The 14,216-nt window shown below is 65.0% G+C and overlaps 1 protein-coding gene across 4 annotated transcripts in view; it reads left to right on the forward strand.

The window, feature by feature from the left end:
- Positions 1 to 3,744: 3,744 nt before the first annotated feature.
- Positions 3,745 to 14,216, forward strand: part of VAV2 (vav guanine nucleotide exchange factor 2) — a 179,879-nt gene continuing 169,407 nt past the window's right edge. For all 4 annotated transcript variants that reach the window (XM_068980463.1, XM_068980454.1, XM_068980471.1 and 1 more), the window contains exon 1: positions 3,745 to 3,948. In XM_068980463.1, the coding sequence (XP_068836564.1) occupies positions 3,745 to 3,948 (204 nt within the window). The remainder of the gene's footprint in view (positions 3,949 to 14,216) is intronic.

The following is a 14,216-nucleotide window of genomic DNA, read 5'->3' on the forward strand; positions in this document are numbered from 1 at the left end:
TTTTTTTTTTTTTTTAAGCTGTACAGCTTGCAGGATCTTAGTTCCCTGACCAGGGAATGAACCCCTACCCTCGGCAGTGAAAGCGCGGAGTCGTGACCCCTGGATTGCCAGGGAATTCCCTCTGTGGTTCCATTTAACAGCGTTTTTGACCACCTACCATGGGCTGAGCCCAGTTTGCAGGGCTGGGAGTGGACTGGGGACAGGCCAGAGATGGCTCCTGTGACCACAGAGCTGACGATCTAAGGGGATGAGACGGAGCCACAGAAAAGTGCGGAGAAGGCCGAGTCACAGAGGGAGAGAGGGTGCGAGCCACGCGGCATCCGGGCCAGAGTCCCAGGCAGAGGCCGGCAGGTGCAAAGGCCCTGGGGTGAGGGCACCACTGGGTGAGGCTGTGGAGCTGCAGCAAGTGAGATCATCGGGAGAGTAGCCATGCCACGTGGGACCTGCCTGGGAAGACATCTGGTTTCATCTCTGGTGAGGAGGAGCCACGGAGTGTCCCTGTCTGGGCAGGAGAGTGACAAGGCCTCACGAGGTTTGACTGGGTCTTTGCTGACTGCTGAGGACAGACCGGAGGGGCCCAGGGTGCTGCAGGTGAGGCCGAGGGGCCCAGAGAGTGGGGGCCTGTGACCCTCCGTCCCTACTCTGAGGTATGTGACTCCCTGCCCTGTGGGCTTCATCTATGCCACTGGGCTGGGACTCCCAGCTTCCGGCCTCTCCTGTGGACCATCCAGCGCTCAGCACAGGCCTGTCTTGCTAAGGAAATGTGCCATCACGGTGGGCCACGCGTGCCTGGTCGCTCAGTCATGCCGGACTCTGTGAGGCCCCATGGACTGCAGGTGCCAGGCTCCTCTCTCCATGGGGCTCCTCCAGGTGAGTATGCTGGAGTGGGTTGCCACGCCCTCCTCCAGGGGAATCTTCCCAGCCCAGGGATCAAACCCAGGTCTCCTGCATCACAGGCGGATTCTTTACCACTTGAGCCGCCTGGGAGCCCCGCGTGCAACCTCCAGAGGACCCCGCTCACTTGCAGGCCGTGGGCTCCTCCCCAGGGAGCCATCTCCATGGAGCGTGATGGGAGCTGTGCCCCCTGGAGGTGTGCCAGGGGTCGTCTTGGAAGCAGCTGAGTCTGAGAGGGGGTGGTTGCCGGCAGGACGTTTCAGAACAGTGTCCCCTCTCCCTGAGCCGTCCTCTGACTTGATACGGCCCAGCCGCGCTCATGACACCCGCACCGAGGGTTTGGAAGCGCTCCATCAGGCTCCCTTCATTCATGCGGTCCCACCCAGCCCCCCACTTCAGAGCCTCCTCCAAACCCTGTGAGGTCCACGGGGTGGGCCAGTCCTCCTTAGGGAGCGCCTTAGGTCTCTGGGAGTCAGGAAGGCGCGGGGACTGGCTCAGAAACATGCAGAGCTGAGGCCCAGGTCTCCTGCCTTGGCTCTCCTCCGGGCTAAACCCGATCCTGTGGGCGCGGGGCAGTGCCTGGCCAGGGGGCAGCCGGGCGGCCACAGTGCCCACCGCACCCACCAGGGGGCGCCAGACGATCGTCCGTGCAGTTGGCGCCGGGCTGCCCGTGTCCCCAACTGAGGCTTCTCCTAAGGGCTGGTTCCCTGTCCAGGGGGGAAGACGGGGAGCCGTGAGAACCCCAAGGAGCACCCCATTCCTCCCCCAGCACTGTGCAGAGCTCCCGGATAACTATGCCTGTCCCCTCCTCACCAGCGATTCCCACAGGGAGGGGGCTGTCCACTCTATGGTGGCGGGGGGGGGGGGGGGGGTCCTGCCAGGGGAAGGTGCCCTGCAGTGTCTCAGATGAGGAGCGGCGGGAGATGCCGCGTTCTGGCCCTGTCCCCACTTGGTGATTTCTCAGGGCGATGCTGGAGGAATCCGCCTGCTGTGAGGGGCGAGGCAGGCTGGATCCCAGCCGTCTCAAGCTGGCTCTTTCCTGTCCGTGTTCACGAAGCTGCCACACCTGCTTCCTCCTGGAAGGAAGGACGCCCAGACAGCGACTTGGCCTGATGTCACTCCTGCCAGGGTCTGGGGTGGGGTCTGGGGGTGTGCCCCGGGGGGGGGGCTAGCCCCTCCCTCACTTCTTTCCATGGGCCAGAACCTGCCCGGGGTCCCCGTGCTTCCTCCTCGGTTTGGGAAGGGGCCAGCCTGACTCTGCAGAGACCAGTGCCCAGAATGGGGGGTGGGTGGCAGGGGGCCTCAGGGGACCCTCGCTGGCTAGCAGCCAGACCCTCGCCCTGGCTGCTGCCCCAGGAATGCCAAAAAAAGAGGCAATCTGGGTCAGGAAGGCAGCTGCCGGGTGCTGCCCCAGGGCTCAACCCAAGTGTGGGGGGCCCAAGGATTGGTCACCCCCACCCTCATCCCAAGAATGCACTGGTCTTAGCAAAGAGATCACACTTGTCCAGGTTCACCCAGCTGAGAACGGGTCTCCTGACAGCTGAGCCAGGATCCGCATCATTTCACTGCCAGACTTTCTCCCTAGAAGTCCGCCCACCTTCGCAGGAGGCCAGCTGCTGGGAACACAGCCCACCCACTACCCCCCCAGAGGGCGTGGCCCAGGAAGGAGTTCAAGGCAGGGTCAGGGGACCCGCAGCCAGCGTGGAGGCGGCGCCACCCAGGGCCGGGTCTGGCTGCGTCCCCTCTCCTCTCTCCCACCTACTATGTCACATATTCCATCTCCGACGCCAGGGTTTGCCCTCTGGGCAGCTGCCAGTGGCAGGCCTTTGGGTTACAGAACAGGGGAATCCCGGCCTTTGTGCGCGATCGGGGGCTTTCCTGCGGGTCCCTGCCCAGGGCACAGGACAGGAAGCGGCTCTGGGCGAGTCTCTGGCCCGTGTGCCTCCCGCCTCGAGTTCTCCAGGGCCGCTTCGTGGAGCGAGAGGGCGCCGGACGAGTCCGCCTAGCCTGTGCCCTCTCCAGGGTCTGTCCTGCCCGAAGGACCACGCAGAGGCCCCCAGCGCGACAAAGGCCACCTCCCGAGCTCCTCCTGAAACGCAGGAGGGGCGCAGAGACCACGACCGGCCGTCACTCCACAGGCGAGGTCGCGCGCCCGGGGCGCAGAGGTTCCCCAAAGTCCTGGTGCCTCTCGGAGAAAGTCCGCGGGCTTGGGGCCGCGGCCGCGCCGCCGCCCCCGCCCTGCGCAACCTCGGAGCGCGGCCGCGGGGCAGGAAGTGGGGGACGAGGGGGCGGGGCCGGCGCGCCTGGCGCCGCCCCCACCCCGCCCCGGGCCGCGCCCCCGCTCCCCCTGCGCCCCGGAGCCGCCGAGCTGCAGAGTCGGGTAGCCGGGCACCGCGCGCTGAACTCGAAGGCGGGGCGAACAAAGCGGCGGCGGCGAGGGCGGCCCAGGCCCCGGACGCGCGGAGCGAGCGACCCTCCGGGCCTTTGTCTCGGGCGGGGCAGGAGCTGCGGCGGCCGCGGGGCGCCCCGAGCGCAGAATGAGGCGCCGGGCGGCGCGGATCGGGGGGCGCTGCGGCGGTGGGCTGCGCGGAGCCCGGCCCGGGGCCTGGAGGGACTTGCGTGTGTGAAGGGGGACCCGGCCGGCTGCCCGGCGCCCGCCCCGCGACCGCACGTGGGCGAGGAGCCGAGGAAGCGGAGGAGGAGCGGACGCGCGGCGGGGGCCCCGGGGCCGCCCGCGCGAAGCCCCGCCCCGGCCGCCGAGCCCCGCGCGGGCGGGCGGGATGCCCCGCGGCCGCCGCACTTTGGCCGGAGCGCGGCCCTGAGCTGGCCGGCCCGGCGGGCGCGGGCGCCATGGAGCAGTGGCGGCAATGCGGCCGCTGGCTCATCGACTGCAGGGTCCTGCCGCCCAACCACCGCGTCGTCTGGCCCTCGGCCGTGGTCTTCGACCTGGCCCAGGCGCTGCGCGACGGCGTCCTGTTGTGCCAGCTGCTGCACAACCTCTCCCCCGGCTCCATCGACCTCAAGGACGTCAACTTCCGGCCGCAGATGTCCCAGGTGAGGGTCCGGGCGCGCCGGGAGGGGCCCCGGTGCGCGGCCGTTCGCGCCGCCGGGCGGCCCCGGGGCCCGGATCGCAGCAGCAGCCTCGGGGACGTCGGCGGGCGGCTGGACGGGGAGCCGAGAGTAGACGCGCCCCGGGCCTTGGAGCCGGCTGCTCCGAGGGGCGATCCCCAGAGGCACGAAGTTAGCCAAAGTCCCCCAAGCCCGGGGCGCGCCCCTGCCGCCTCCGGGCACTGCCTGGGAGCGCCCGCTGCTGGGTCCGTGCCTCCCGGGAATGTGGGCACGTCGAGCCCCGGCGGGGCGCTCACCACCGCCGCTCTCCCTCCTGGGCCTTGGCGGCGGGACCCAGCGAGTCCCGGCCCTTGCGGACCCCAGAGATCCGGCCGCGCCGGTGGCCTCCTCAGGCGTAGTGTCCCTTGGCTTTGCGCCTGGTGGCTGGACGCCCTGGAAGGCGAACCGACAGGCAGCGGGCCCCGGGTCGCGGCGGGAGGGGCCGGCGGAGCCGGGAGCCGTAGCCGGCCGGGAGAGCGGGTGGGCCGCCCCCTCGCCGGCCTCAGCCTCCTCCTGACCCCCGTGGGAGGGAGCAGGCAGCGCCGCGACCCCGGATCGTGCAACTCGGTGGGAACCAGAGCCCCTCGTGGCTTCCCCAGGACCCTCAAGCGTGGCCTTTGTCGCGGCGGAGGCGCATGTGGCTGCCCGGCAGGCAGGCAGGAAAATGTCTGCTTGGCCAGCAGGAGCTGCCTCCCTGGCTTCTAAGGAACTTGGTGAAGACAAGCAGAGGGCAGGCTGCTTCCTGCTCTCCTGGCCCCTCAGCCCCACCCCAGCACCTCTGAGGGGGCCATCCCGCAGCAGGCCAGCAGCAGAGCCCCTCTTCTGTGACCCTCGGCAAGCCTGGATGGACAAGGGCCCTTCACAAGTGTGACATCCGAAGTGAGCTGGGGAGGAGGGATGGCATGAGTCACTGCTTTTCCAGGCTGGCCTGTGTGCCCTCTGCCCTTTGGCTGTGATCGCGTTTCCAAGGAGATGGGGGCACTCCTCCTTCCCATCCCCCAGGAGGATAGTGCGGCCTCTGACAAAGAGGAGTCCTGAGGGGGCAGGGGGCCACCCTCCCGCTCCAGGGTGGCACATGGCCCAGGGAGGGCCCCAAGCTCCCTGAGGCCAGCGCCGACCCGGGCCCTCTCAGTGCTGAGCAGCCCCAGGTCCTGGGGCCGGGTGCCCTGATTGCGGGGTGCTCTTACAGATCCAGCCCTCTCCCTGGGGGGTTGGGAAGAACTGACCCGTTTTAGGGCTGGAGGAACTGAGGGGAGCAGGAGCTGCTGGGGGCAGAGCTGGGCCCGGAGTGTCTGCCTCTGGCTGTGAGCAGCCGGGCTGCCCACCCCCCGCAGCTGATTGGCGGAGGGGCACAGCCAGGGCTGGGTCTTGGAACTGGCCCCCCCCCACCCCCTTCCCGCTGGGCACTGGTAGGTAACTGGCTCAGCCCCAGTGCTGGAAATGCAGAGACTTCCTGGGGTCCCTGGAACCCCCCCCCCCACCCCAGCCCGGGTGAAGGGGCGCCAAGGGGAGCTGGGCTGGGGGGAGGCCCGACGGGCGAGTGCTCTTAGTGAGGTGGGCACCGTCGCCTCCTGCCAGTGACTGCTTTAAGGGCCTCAGTTTCCCCATCTGTGTAGTGGGGACGGCAGTAGTGGCCGCCTTACAGCCGTGATGGAGGGTTCCACGAAGGAAGGTGGAGAACGTCCTTGGTGCTGTGCGCTGACTGAACGTTAGCAGTCTTCCCTGGACCTGGGCAGGCGTGGCCCCTTGTGGCTGACGGCTGGACCCCCATGCCTGTCGTCTCATGGAGGGTGGAGCTGGCCATACCGGTTTTTGTATGTCTGTGGCTGGCACGGGGTTGGTTGTGGGTGCTCCGTAAACCTGGGCTAGCTGGGGAGCCCTGTCTGTGTCTTCCCAGTTAAAGAACATTCTGTGGACCGCGTCTGGCTGTGCAGGGTTTGGGAGAGGAACGTGGGGTCTGTCTGTGCGGCTGCTCTTCGCTGTCTGGGGCTCTTTCGTGCCCGAGACGGAGGAGGGAAGAGGACGTGGTCCTCCTGGTCCGTGGTGATTGCGCCCCAAGAAAACTGCAGCTGCCCCTTCTTGCCCGTCCTGGGAGGCACAGGCCGCCCTTGTTCCTGTCTTACTATGTTTTCGGGTGCGTCGGGTCTTTGCTGCTGCGCGTGGACTTTCTCCGGCTGCAGCAGGCAGCTGTTTGTTGTGATGCGCGCGTGTGTACCCCTCTCCTCACTGCAGTGGACTCTCTTGTTTCGGGGCGTGGGGTCTAGGCGCACGGGATTAGTTGCTCCGTGGCAAGTGGGGTCTTCCCCGACCAGGGATCGAACCCGTGTGCCCTGCATTGGCGGGCGAGTTCTTAACCAGCGAGCCGCTGGGGAAGTCCCCACCCCTGTTTCATAAATCAGACAGCTACATCTCAGAGAGGGCGAGGGACACAGGTAACTGGTGGTGAAATGGAAACATGAGGTTGGGCCTCCCTTTCAGGACTGTTTAAATAAATTCTGATTTCAGAAACCTTTTCTCTGGCCTCTTCCTGGCTTTCTGACCGGCGCTCCGGGGCTGCTTCTCAGCTTGTTCCTGGTGTGTGTCTGTTTCCATGGGTGGGGCGGGGCGTGCCTGCCTGTTTCCTGTGGGGTCTGGCTACTTTGCTGGCCAGTGGGCGGGGCCCTTTTCCATCTCCCTGTGGCCCCTGCGCGCCTCTCCATGGCCCCAGCCAGCCCAGAGGCCTGCCCGAAGTCCCCTCGTTCCAGAATGCTGCTCTGGCCTCTCCTGTGACAGGTGACATCCTATTCTCAGGGCATTAGAGTGGACCTCCGCTGGGTTGTTGGCCCTGAAGACGCATCATAGCCGTGTGCACTTACTGAGTGTCTCCCGTGTGCAGAGCCAGGAACGAGGAAGGCTTCTCAGGCAGCCCCAAGTTGCTCCTTTGTCCTGCCCTTCTGGAGCTGGCAGGGTGTGCTTTAATTTTTTTTTTTTTTTTAATCCAAAATGCCTGGCAGCCACCTTGGGTTTAATTAAACTAATTAGGCATGGCCACAATCTGCTGATCCGAATACGAGATTGTGTGTCCCGAGCAGCTTGGGTTATGGCGTCCTGAGGTTGCTGATGCCAGCAGCCAGCCCTTGCGTTTAGTCCTCAGTCTCGACCTTTGGGGACCAGCCGCCCAGCCTCCTGCTCGAAGACACAGGCTGGGGAGGCAGCCCGCAGGGCCAGCAGAGAGGGCTTCCCCTGACCCGCGCCTGCAGCCTCCCTCATGCCAAGCCCTCTGCCCCTCCCGCAGGCCTGTGCTGGGCCCGTGCCGGGAGACTGCCCCTGCTTTTGGCCTGCGTCTGCTTGTGGGAGCTGAGTCTAGCAGCCACCTCCTCTAGGAAGCCGGCTCTGATTTCACTCCCTCCTGTCCTGTAGTGCTGCGAGCCTGGCCCTTGGCCTCTCGTGTCCCGGTGTGAACCTCTGACCCTGCGCTCCCCGTGGTTTGCTTCAGTGACAAGCATCCCTCAGAACACGCTCGCTGCTCACCCTTCCAAACCCTGGAGTTGGTTAGATTGCCCTCCCTCCCCAGGGCCGTGTGATGTGAGCCCTCCCAAGGGGTCTCTGGGCCTCTGACAGCCGTCCCCCCGTTTGCTCCTGGGTCATTCTGAGCCTTCCTTTGAGAAACAAGCGCAGCCCGGCAGGCGCCTGGTCCTCGCTCTGAGATGCTTCCGGCGAGCCGGACGCGCAGCAGGCCGTTGAGGCGCCCGAGGATGGAGAAGTGCCCTTTGAGTGTCCGGAGAGGCCCTGAGCGCAGGCAGGGAGACCCGGTTCCCAAGGTTTCGGGGTGTGGCCCCCGGGCTGGCGGGGAGCAGGGAGACGAGGGCCCATTCCCGGGGAAGCAAGGGAGCCTTTTCTGCTAAGTCAGATTTTGCTTTGACTTTGAACTTGTCTTGACCCCCGTGAGAGGTTGTTGGCGCCCTGCGCCGCCACAGGTCTCCTACAGACAAGGTCCCCTCCGCAGCCCCCCGGACCCAGAAGACAGTGGTGAGGCTGCCACCACCGAATCTACCCGAATCTGGACCCGAGTCTCCACAGACACCCATCTCAGCCAAGGGTCCACCTGGGGGCCGGGCCGGCCGGTCCGCCTCGCCTTGATTTTCCCGACCTCGCCGCTTTTGAAGCTTCCCTTTTGTCGCGGAATGTCCCTGCCTTTGGGTTCAGCCACCGGTTCCTCGTGTCGGATTCAGGCTTTGGACCTGGAGCAGGTGGAGTGGCCACGCGGTGCCTCCTGGATCCTGTCTTGCAGGGGGTGCGGGGTTTCTCGCTGGGGGTGTCAGCTTGAAGTCCTTCGACGCCACGGTGTCCGTCTCCCCGTGTAGATCGCGAATGTTCTCCGGGAGGTGCACTGAGCAGGTCCTCGCTCCCCGTCTCTGCCCTTCCCGTTTCCTTTCCCCCCCCTCTTTCTGCCGCTCCGGGTTGTGGTTTCCTCTTCCCTTCCGTGGATTCCCGTCAGTCACCATCACCCTTCATTTTGATGCTCAGATGGTCTCAGGCTGGACCAGGGGCCGCTGCTTGAAGCTGCTTCTGTGTGTCTTTTTGACACGTTCCCACCGTTTTTTGAGCTCTGTCGCCTTCCTAGCACAGGATACTTGAGGTCATCTTGTGTTTTATTTTGTCCCAGCTCAGGAACCAGCCGTTGGTGTAAGGGCCCCCGGGTCTGCGGTGTGGAGGTGGGTGTGAAGCTGGGATCTGGCTGCAGACGCACCTCTGCTGCGGTGTCCCTGCCTGCGCTTAGCGCTCAGACCTGGGCAGTGTGTGCGCGTGTGCTCCAAGTAAACACAGACGTGTGTGTGTGTCTTGTGCACACAGGGCTACACGCATTCACCTGTCTGTTTGTTTTCTGTCTGTAGCGGTGCCGCCAAGTAGAAAAATGTGAGCGACATCCATCTCTTAAAACAGTTCCTGGTGGTCGTATTAAAAAAGGAAAGAGAACCGCGTCACGTTAATTCTAAGACTACACTGTGCGTAACCCACGCCCAAGGGGCCAGAGATCAGATCTGTGGGGATGAAGAAGGCATGTTCTTTTCCTGCATCAAGCGCAGATGTACCGAGAGAAAAGAGCAGATACCCAGTGCATCTGTGGTATTAAAATTTCATGCGAGGAGGGCGATTAGGACAAATGCCTGGGAAGGCTCCTGAGGGGGGTGATGCCGAAGACTTCCTGAGCACTGGCATTTCCAGGTGGCGGGGTCCGTGGGCACCCACTGGGTGTGGGGGAGGGGAGCGCAGAGGCCGGGCGCGGGGCGCCCCGGGCGCTGACGTGCTGGCGGGAGGGGCGCTTGCAGCCTGGGTGTGTGTGTCGGAGGGGAGGCCAGGGGCTGAGGCTTGGGTCTGGAGTCGGCCGGGAAGGCTGGCGGGCGTCCCCTGCCCTGGTCGTGGGTGGGCACGGGCTGGCGGCGGGGGAACGTGGTTTGTTTGTGACAGCCCCCGGCTTTGGGGTGACCACTGGCGGGCGGGGAGAGCACTGCTGAGTCCCGGGCGGGAGGCTGTGCTGAGGGGTGACCCGTGGTGTCCGTATGTGGCCTGGGGCCTGGAAGCGGGGCGTGTCGGTGCTGGAATGAGGACTCAGCTGTGCCTGGGCCCAGGGCCTGGCCAGGGCAGGCAGCCACACGGTGACCCCACTCTGGGGCCTCGTTGGAGCCATTTCTGGCCCTGAGGTTCCACACGGCCGCGGCTGGCCCCTCGCGGGCAGCCAGGTGCCCTCCGGCCCCGCCATCTGTGCCTGTGTCCAGGCCGTGCCTGCGGCCGAGGTTTCCCAGGACGAGGGCAGGGCTGCTGGGGTGACGCCCAGGTGGACCTCTCTCCTGACTGCCCCTTGGGTCCCGCTCCTGCCCTGGCGCCCAGCCGGCCCACCGCCGCCTGTCTTCCCAGATCAGGAGTTGGCAGATGCTGTCTGTTTAGGGCCAAGTAGTAAATATTCCGGACCCGGTGGGCCAGATGGTCCCCTCGCCAGCACTGGACTCTGCCCTCATTTGGCGAAGGCGGTCTGGATGATTTGTGAAGGAGTGGGGGGGTCTGTGCGCCGGTAGAAGGAGATGTGAATTTCGGATACTTTTCACGTGTCACAAATTAACTATTTTTTTTTCTAACCATTTAAAAATGTGAAAACCTTTCTTAGCCCGGAGGCTGGGGAGAGCCAGGCTGCGGTTTGCCTGCTCAGAGCTCTTCCCAGAGCCTGCCCGTGTCCTGGTCCCCGGGGATCCTCCCCTCCCCGTTCCCATCACAGTTTGCAATTATGTCTCCATTTGTATCCAGAGCCCTTGGCACGGGCTGCTCAGGCAGGAACTGCTCCAGGGAACAAGGCTTCCTCCGGGCTCACCTGGTGCCCGGAAACCGTGCTGAGCGCGGTGGCGATGACCTCACCACATCCCCAGAGCGTGTGTGACCTGGGCTTCTGCACCCTCAGCCCGCTGAGCTGCCTGCAGCGGCTGTGGAGGGGGCCCCCGCTCGGCTGCTCGGCTGCGGCGAGAACCCTGTGATGACGTGCCACTGGCTGGCCGGGCCTCGGTCTCCCTGCTTGGACCGGGGCTGACTGTGGCCGCCTCTCAGGCCGTCGGGAGGATTTGGAGAGAAAATGTGGGCCTGCCTCCCGCCAGGCCTGGTAAGCCTCTGAACGCCGTGCCTCCACCCCACGCCCAGGTGGCCAGCTTGTTCCCGCAGGCTGGTCACTGGCCCTGGCTCGCTGGCGGCCTCCCGGCTCAGGGCCTCCACCATCCACCTGGCCTCCCTTCGCCTCTGACAGCTGTAAGGCCTCTTGGTGGTATGGCCCCCTGTGGGATGCCAAGGCCCCGGGTTTTCCACCCCCCTCCTGCCCCAGGTGGTGTGTGTGGGGGGCATGGAGGACCCAGGCCGGTGGGCCTAACGGAAAGGATCTCACCCGTTCTCTCTGCCGCTTCCTTCTGAGCGGCTCTTGGCTGGCTGGCGCAGTACTTGCTGTCCTGTCCTTTGGGGCTGTGCTGGTCCTCAGCCGATGTGGATGTTCAGGTTCCTGGGGGCAGGGAGGCCACGGAGGGCTTCATGGAGGAGGTGGCGCCTAAACTGCCCTGGGAAACCAGATGCCTTCAGGTAACTCAAGGTTGGTGGTTACTGCAGGGGTGGGGCTCAGTGGGGGCGGAGGCAGGGGTAGAGGGTTCCCACTCCGCACCCCTCACTGCCCCCGGCAGATGGCTGCTGCCTGGCCATGCTCTGTCCTGAGAAACTTTGCTCCCTGGCAGGCCGGCCATGGCACTTCCCCTGGGCCTCGGGAGACCCTGTGAGGCGCAGCGCTGGGCGGCTGTGCCCCGTGAATGGAGGGGTGACAGGCGGCCCTGGGACACCCAGCTGCCTGATGGCAGAGGCCTCGGGCCAAGCCGCCCAGGTCTTTTGGCCCCTAGGGTGCCCTTCACTTTGCTCCTCCGTCTCTGCCAGCTAAACAGCCTTGACACGGTCCCCGTGGGTGAGGAGGCGGGGGACGCGCAATGCCTGAACCCAGAGCCGGCCGGCTGCCCAGCTCCACCTTGACGCTCAGTGGGTGGTGCCCTGCCCTGCCGCTCCGCACCCTCACGCTGGGCGGCTGGCCCTTTGTGGCCTGGGGCTCTGCTCCTCCCTGGTGAAGCCCCTGAGCTTGACTCAGGAGGACAGTTGGGGCGGGGGCACGGACCTCATGCGTGCCGGGTCGGGAGCTGGCTCTTGGCCTGGGTGGGATGGACCCTCCCACCGCCCCCCAGCCAGAGAAGCTTCCAGTTCAGCCTGGACGACCCCCCTCTCCCCGCTCCGTCCGTGTTCTCAGCCCTCTGAGGCGCCACACTTTCCGGGGACTCTCCGGAGGTCAGCATCCTGTGGCCGCCCAGACCGTTTCAGTTTCTGAATCCCAGACATAAACAAGAATAATAACCACGCGGCCCCAGATGGAGGTGGGGTGGTGCTCGGGGTGCCCGCCGGCCGGGACAGGACCCCGTGGGGCGGCCCCCACGTGAAGCTCCCCACCTTCGGAAGCTTGCGTGTTGCTGGGAATGCACGCTTTGTTTTGTGGGACCTGTCGTCACGCGGAGTTTATATAAGGATTAAAATATTTATCTTTAACACACTTACTCCTCGTCCCCTTGAGCCGGTTTAAGCTTTAGGCTGTAAACGCCTGTGTTGGTTTGTTTGGTTTTGTGCTTTTGGTGACAGAGGCAGCTTGCGGATGTGGTATCCGGTGAGAGCGGGTCCGGGCGGGCGGGAGCACGGCCGCCAGCTGCCTGGCCTCCCATCCCGCCGTGGGCTTGGTGGCTTCCAGGCCTTGCCAGGGATGGGCCCCCACCCGACCTAACCCCCGAGGCCTCGTCATCTCTGCCGGATCGGGCACTTGTCTGCTGTCGTCTGCTGTCAGAGGGCTTTTGAGATGTCTCCACACTGCCTTCAGACCAGTTCATCCGTTCTGCTGGGGCTTCGAGGCTGCAGCAGGAGGCGTGTGTGCTGGAACGTAGGGGGCGGCAGGGCAGCGTGCGAGGGGGCGCGTCGCCTGACTGCAGTCCCCTCGCAGGTGGGCAGGTTTTGATTCCAGATGTTTCTCTGCTCCGCGCGCCTCCCCGTCCCTCCCAGCCCTGCCTTTGCCCGTCTCCCTCTGAAACACACTGTCCATACTTCTCCAGGCTTCATCCACATCTGCCTGATGGGCGTATTTGTCTCACACGCGTAGGATGCCATCAGGGGTGGGGTGCAGGCACGGTGCGGAGCTCGTGGGTGACCCCCGACCCCCGGCCCCCGGATGAGGGGCCAGTGCAGCCCTCTGGGCGGCTGTGGCTCCGAGTCGCCGAGTCGCCTGCCCGGCCACGCAGTCCTGGGCTGGGCTCACCCGGCTGGCCCTCCTCACGCAGGGGTTCCAAGGCCTGGGTTTTGGCTTCCTCCCCGTGGGGCTGGCTGTGGTTGGCAGTGTTCCTGCCTGGTTTGGCCCCGTGAAGGTGGAGGGTCGTGCGTGCAGCATGGACTTCCCCATCTTTCAGCCACACCGGGTGTCTGGTTCCCGGTGCCCGGCGCTCAGGGCAGCTGGAGAGGTTTAGTCTGTTCATGCCTCCAAGGCCCCCTGGGGAGGTGGAAGGTTCTAGACCCTTAAGGTCCTGAAGCCACATCCTGAGACGCTCCCTCCCTGGCCCTAAGCTCCGAGACCCTCCCTTCACCCTCCACGCCAGAGGCGGGGCATCTGAGCTCCCTTTCCCCGGCTTGTCTGGCTGCTGGGACTGGAGGCAAAAGCATCGAGGAGTCTTGGGCGCGAGGGGTGCCTCTCAGAGCTGAGCCGCTGTCGTCTCCGCCTGATAGACCCCTCGCTCGGGTGGATTCTGAGCGCCCACCGGATGCGGGAGGCCTCTCTCTGCCTGAAGTGGTTCAATTCCTTTGTCACCACAGGGCTCAGAGGAAGCAGGTGGGAGGCAGGGCCGCAGGGTGTGGCCCTGGCTGGAGATGGGGCGGGGGGCCCACTGGTTCCCCTCCGATCTGGCGCGTGCCCTCCCCTCCCCTCTGGATTGCTCGCCATAAAGGGACCCGACGCCCCTCTCTCGTGATGGCGGGGCACAGTCGGTGTGGCGAGGGCCTGGGGCTGGAGCCTGGGCTTTGCCACGGATCTCTGTGGGCCCCTGAGCTTGACCTTCATGGAGCCTCGGTTTCCTCCTCTGTAGGATGAGGACAAACAGCATCTTCCACGGCAGGCGATGGGTAAATAGCGTGTGGCCTAACCAGTCATTGGGGTGCCCTCAGCCATAGGGAACAGAGCCCGGAGACCCTCCGGCGTGGCTGGGCCTCAGAAACGTTATGCTGAGTAACAGGAGCCAGACATAGGAGGACAAGTGCCGCGTGATTCCGTTTCTGAGAAATGCCGGGATGTGCAAATCCATGGACACAGAGGGCAGGTTGCTGGTCACCGGGGAGGGGGGTGGGAGGGAAAGCAGGGGAGGGGGGTGACTGCCAATGGGTACGGCTCTGTTCGGGGTGACGGAAGGTTCTGGAATTAATTGCGGTAGTTGTCGCACAACATGGGAAAGTTCTAGATTTTGTTGTGTGTGTGTTTTTTTTTTTGGCTGGGCTGTGAGGCTTGTGGGGTTTTAGTTCCCCGGCCGGGGATTGAACCGAGGCCCTGGCAGTGAAAGCAGTGAGTTCTCACCACGAGCCCACTAGGGAATCCCCTCATATGCGTCGCTGTTGCTTGGTCGTCAAGTCATGGCTGACTCTCGCGACCC

The sequence above is a fragment of the Capricornis sumatraensis genome, chromosome 1 (assembly GCF_032405125.1).
Source record: "Capricornis sumatraensis isolate serow.1 chromosome 1, serow.2, whole genome shotgun sequence".
Lineage (NCBI taxonomy): Eukaryota > Metazoa > Chordata > Mammalia > Artiodactyla > Bovidae > Capricornis > Capricornis sumatraensis.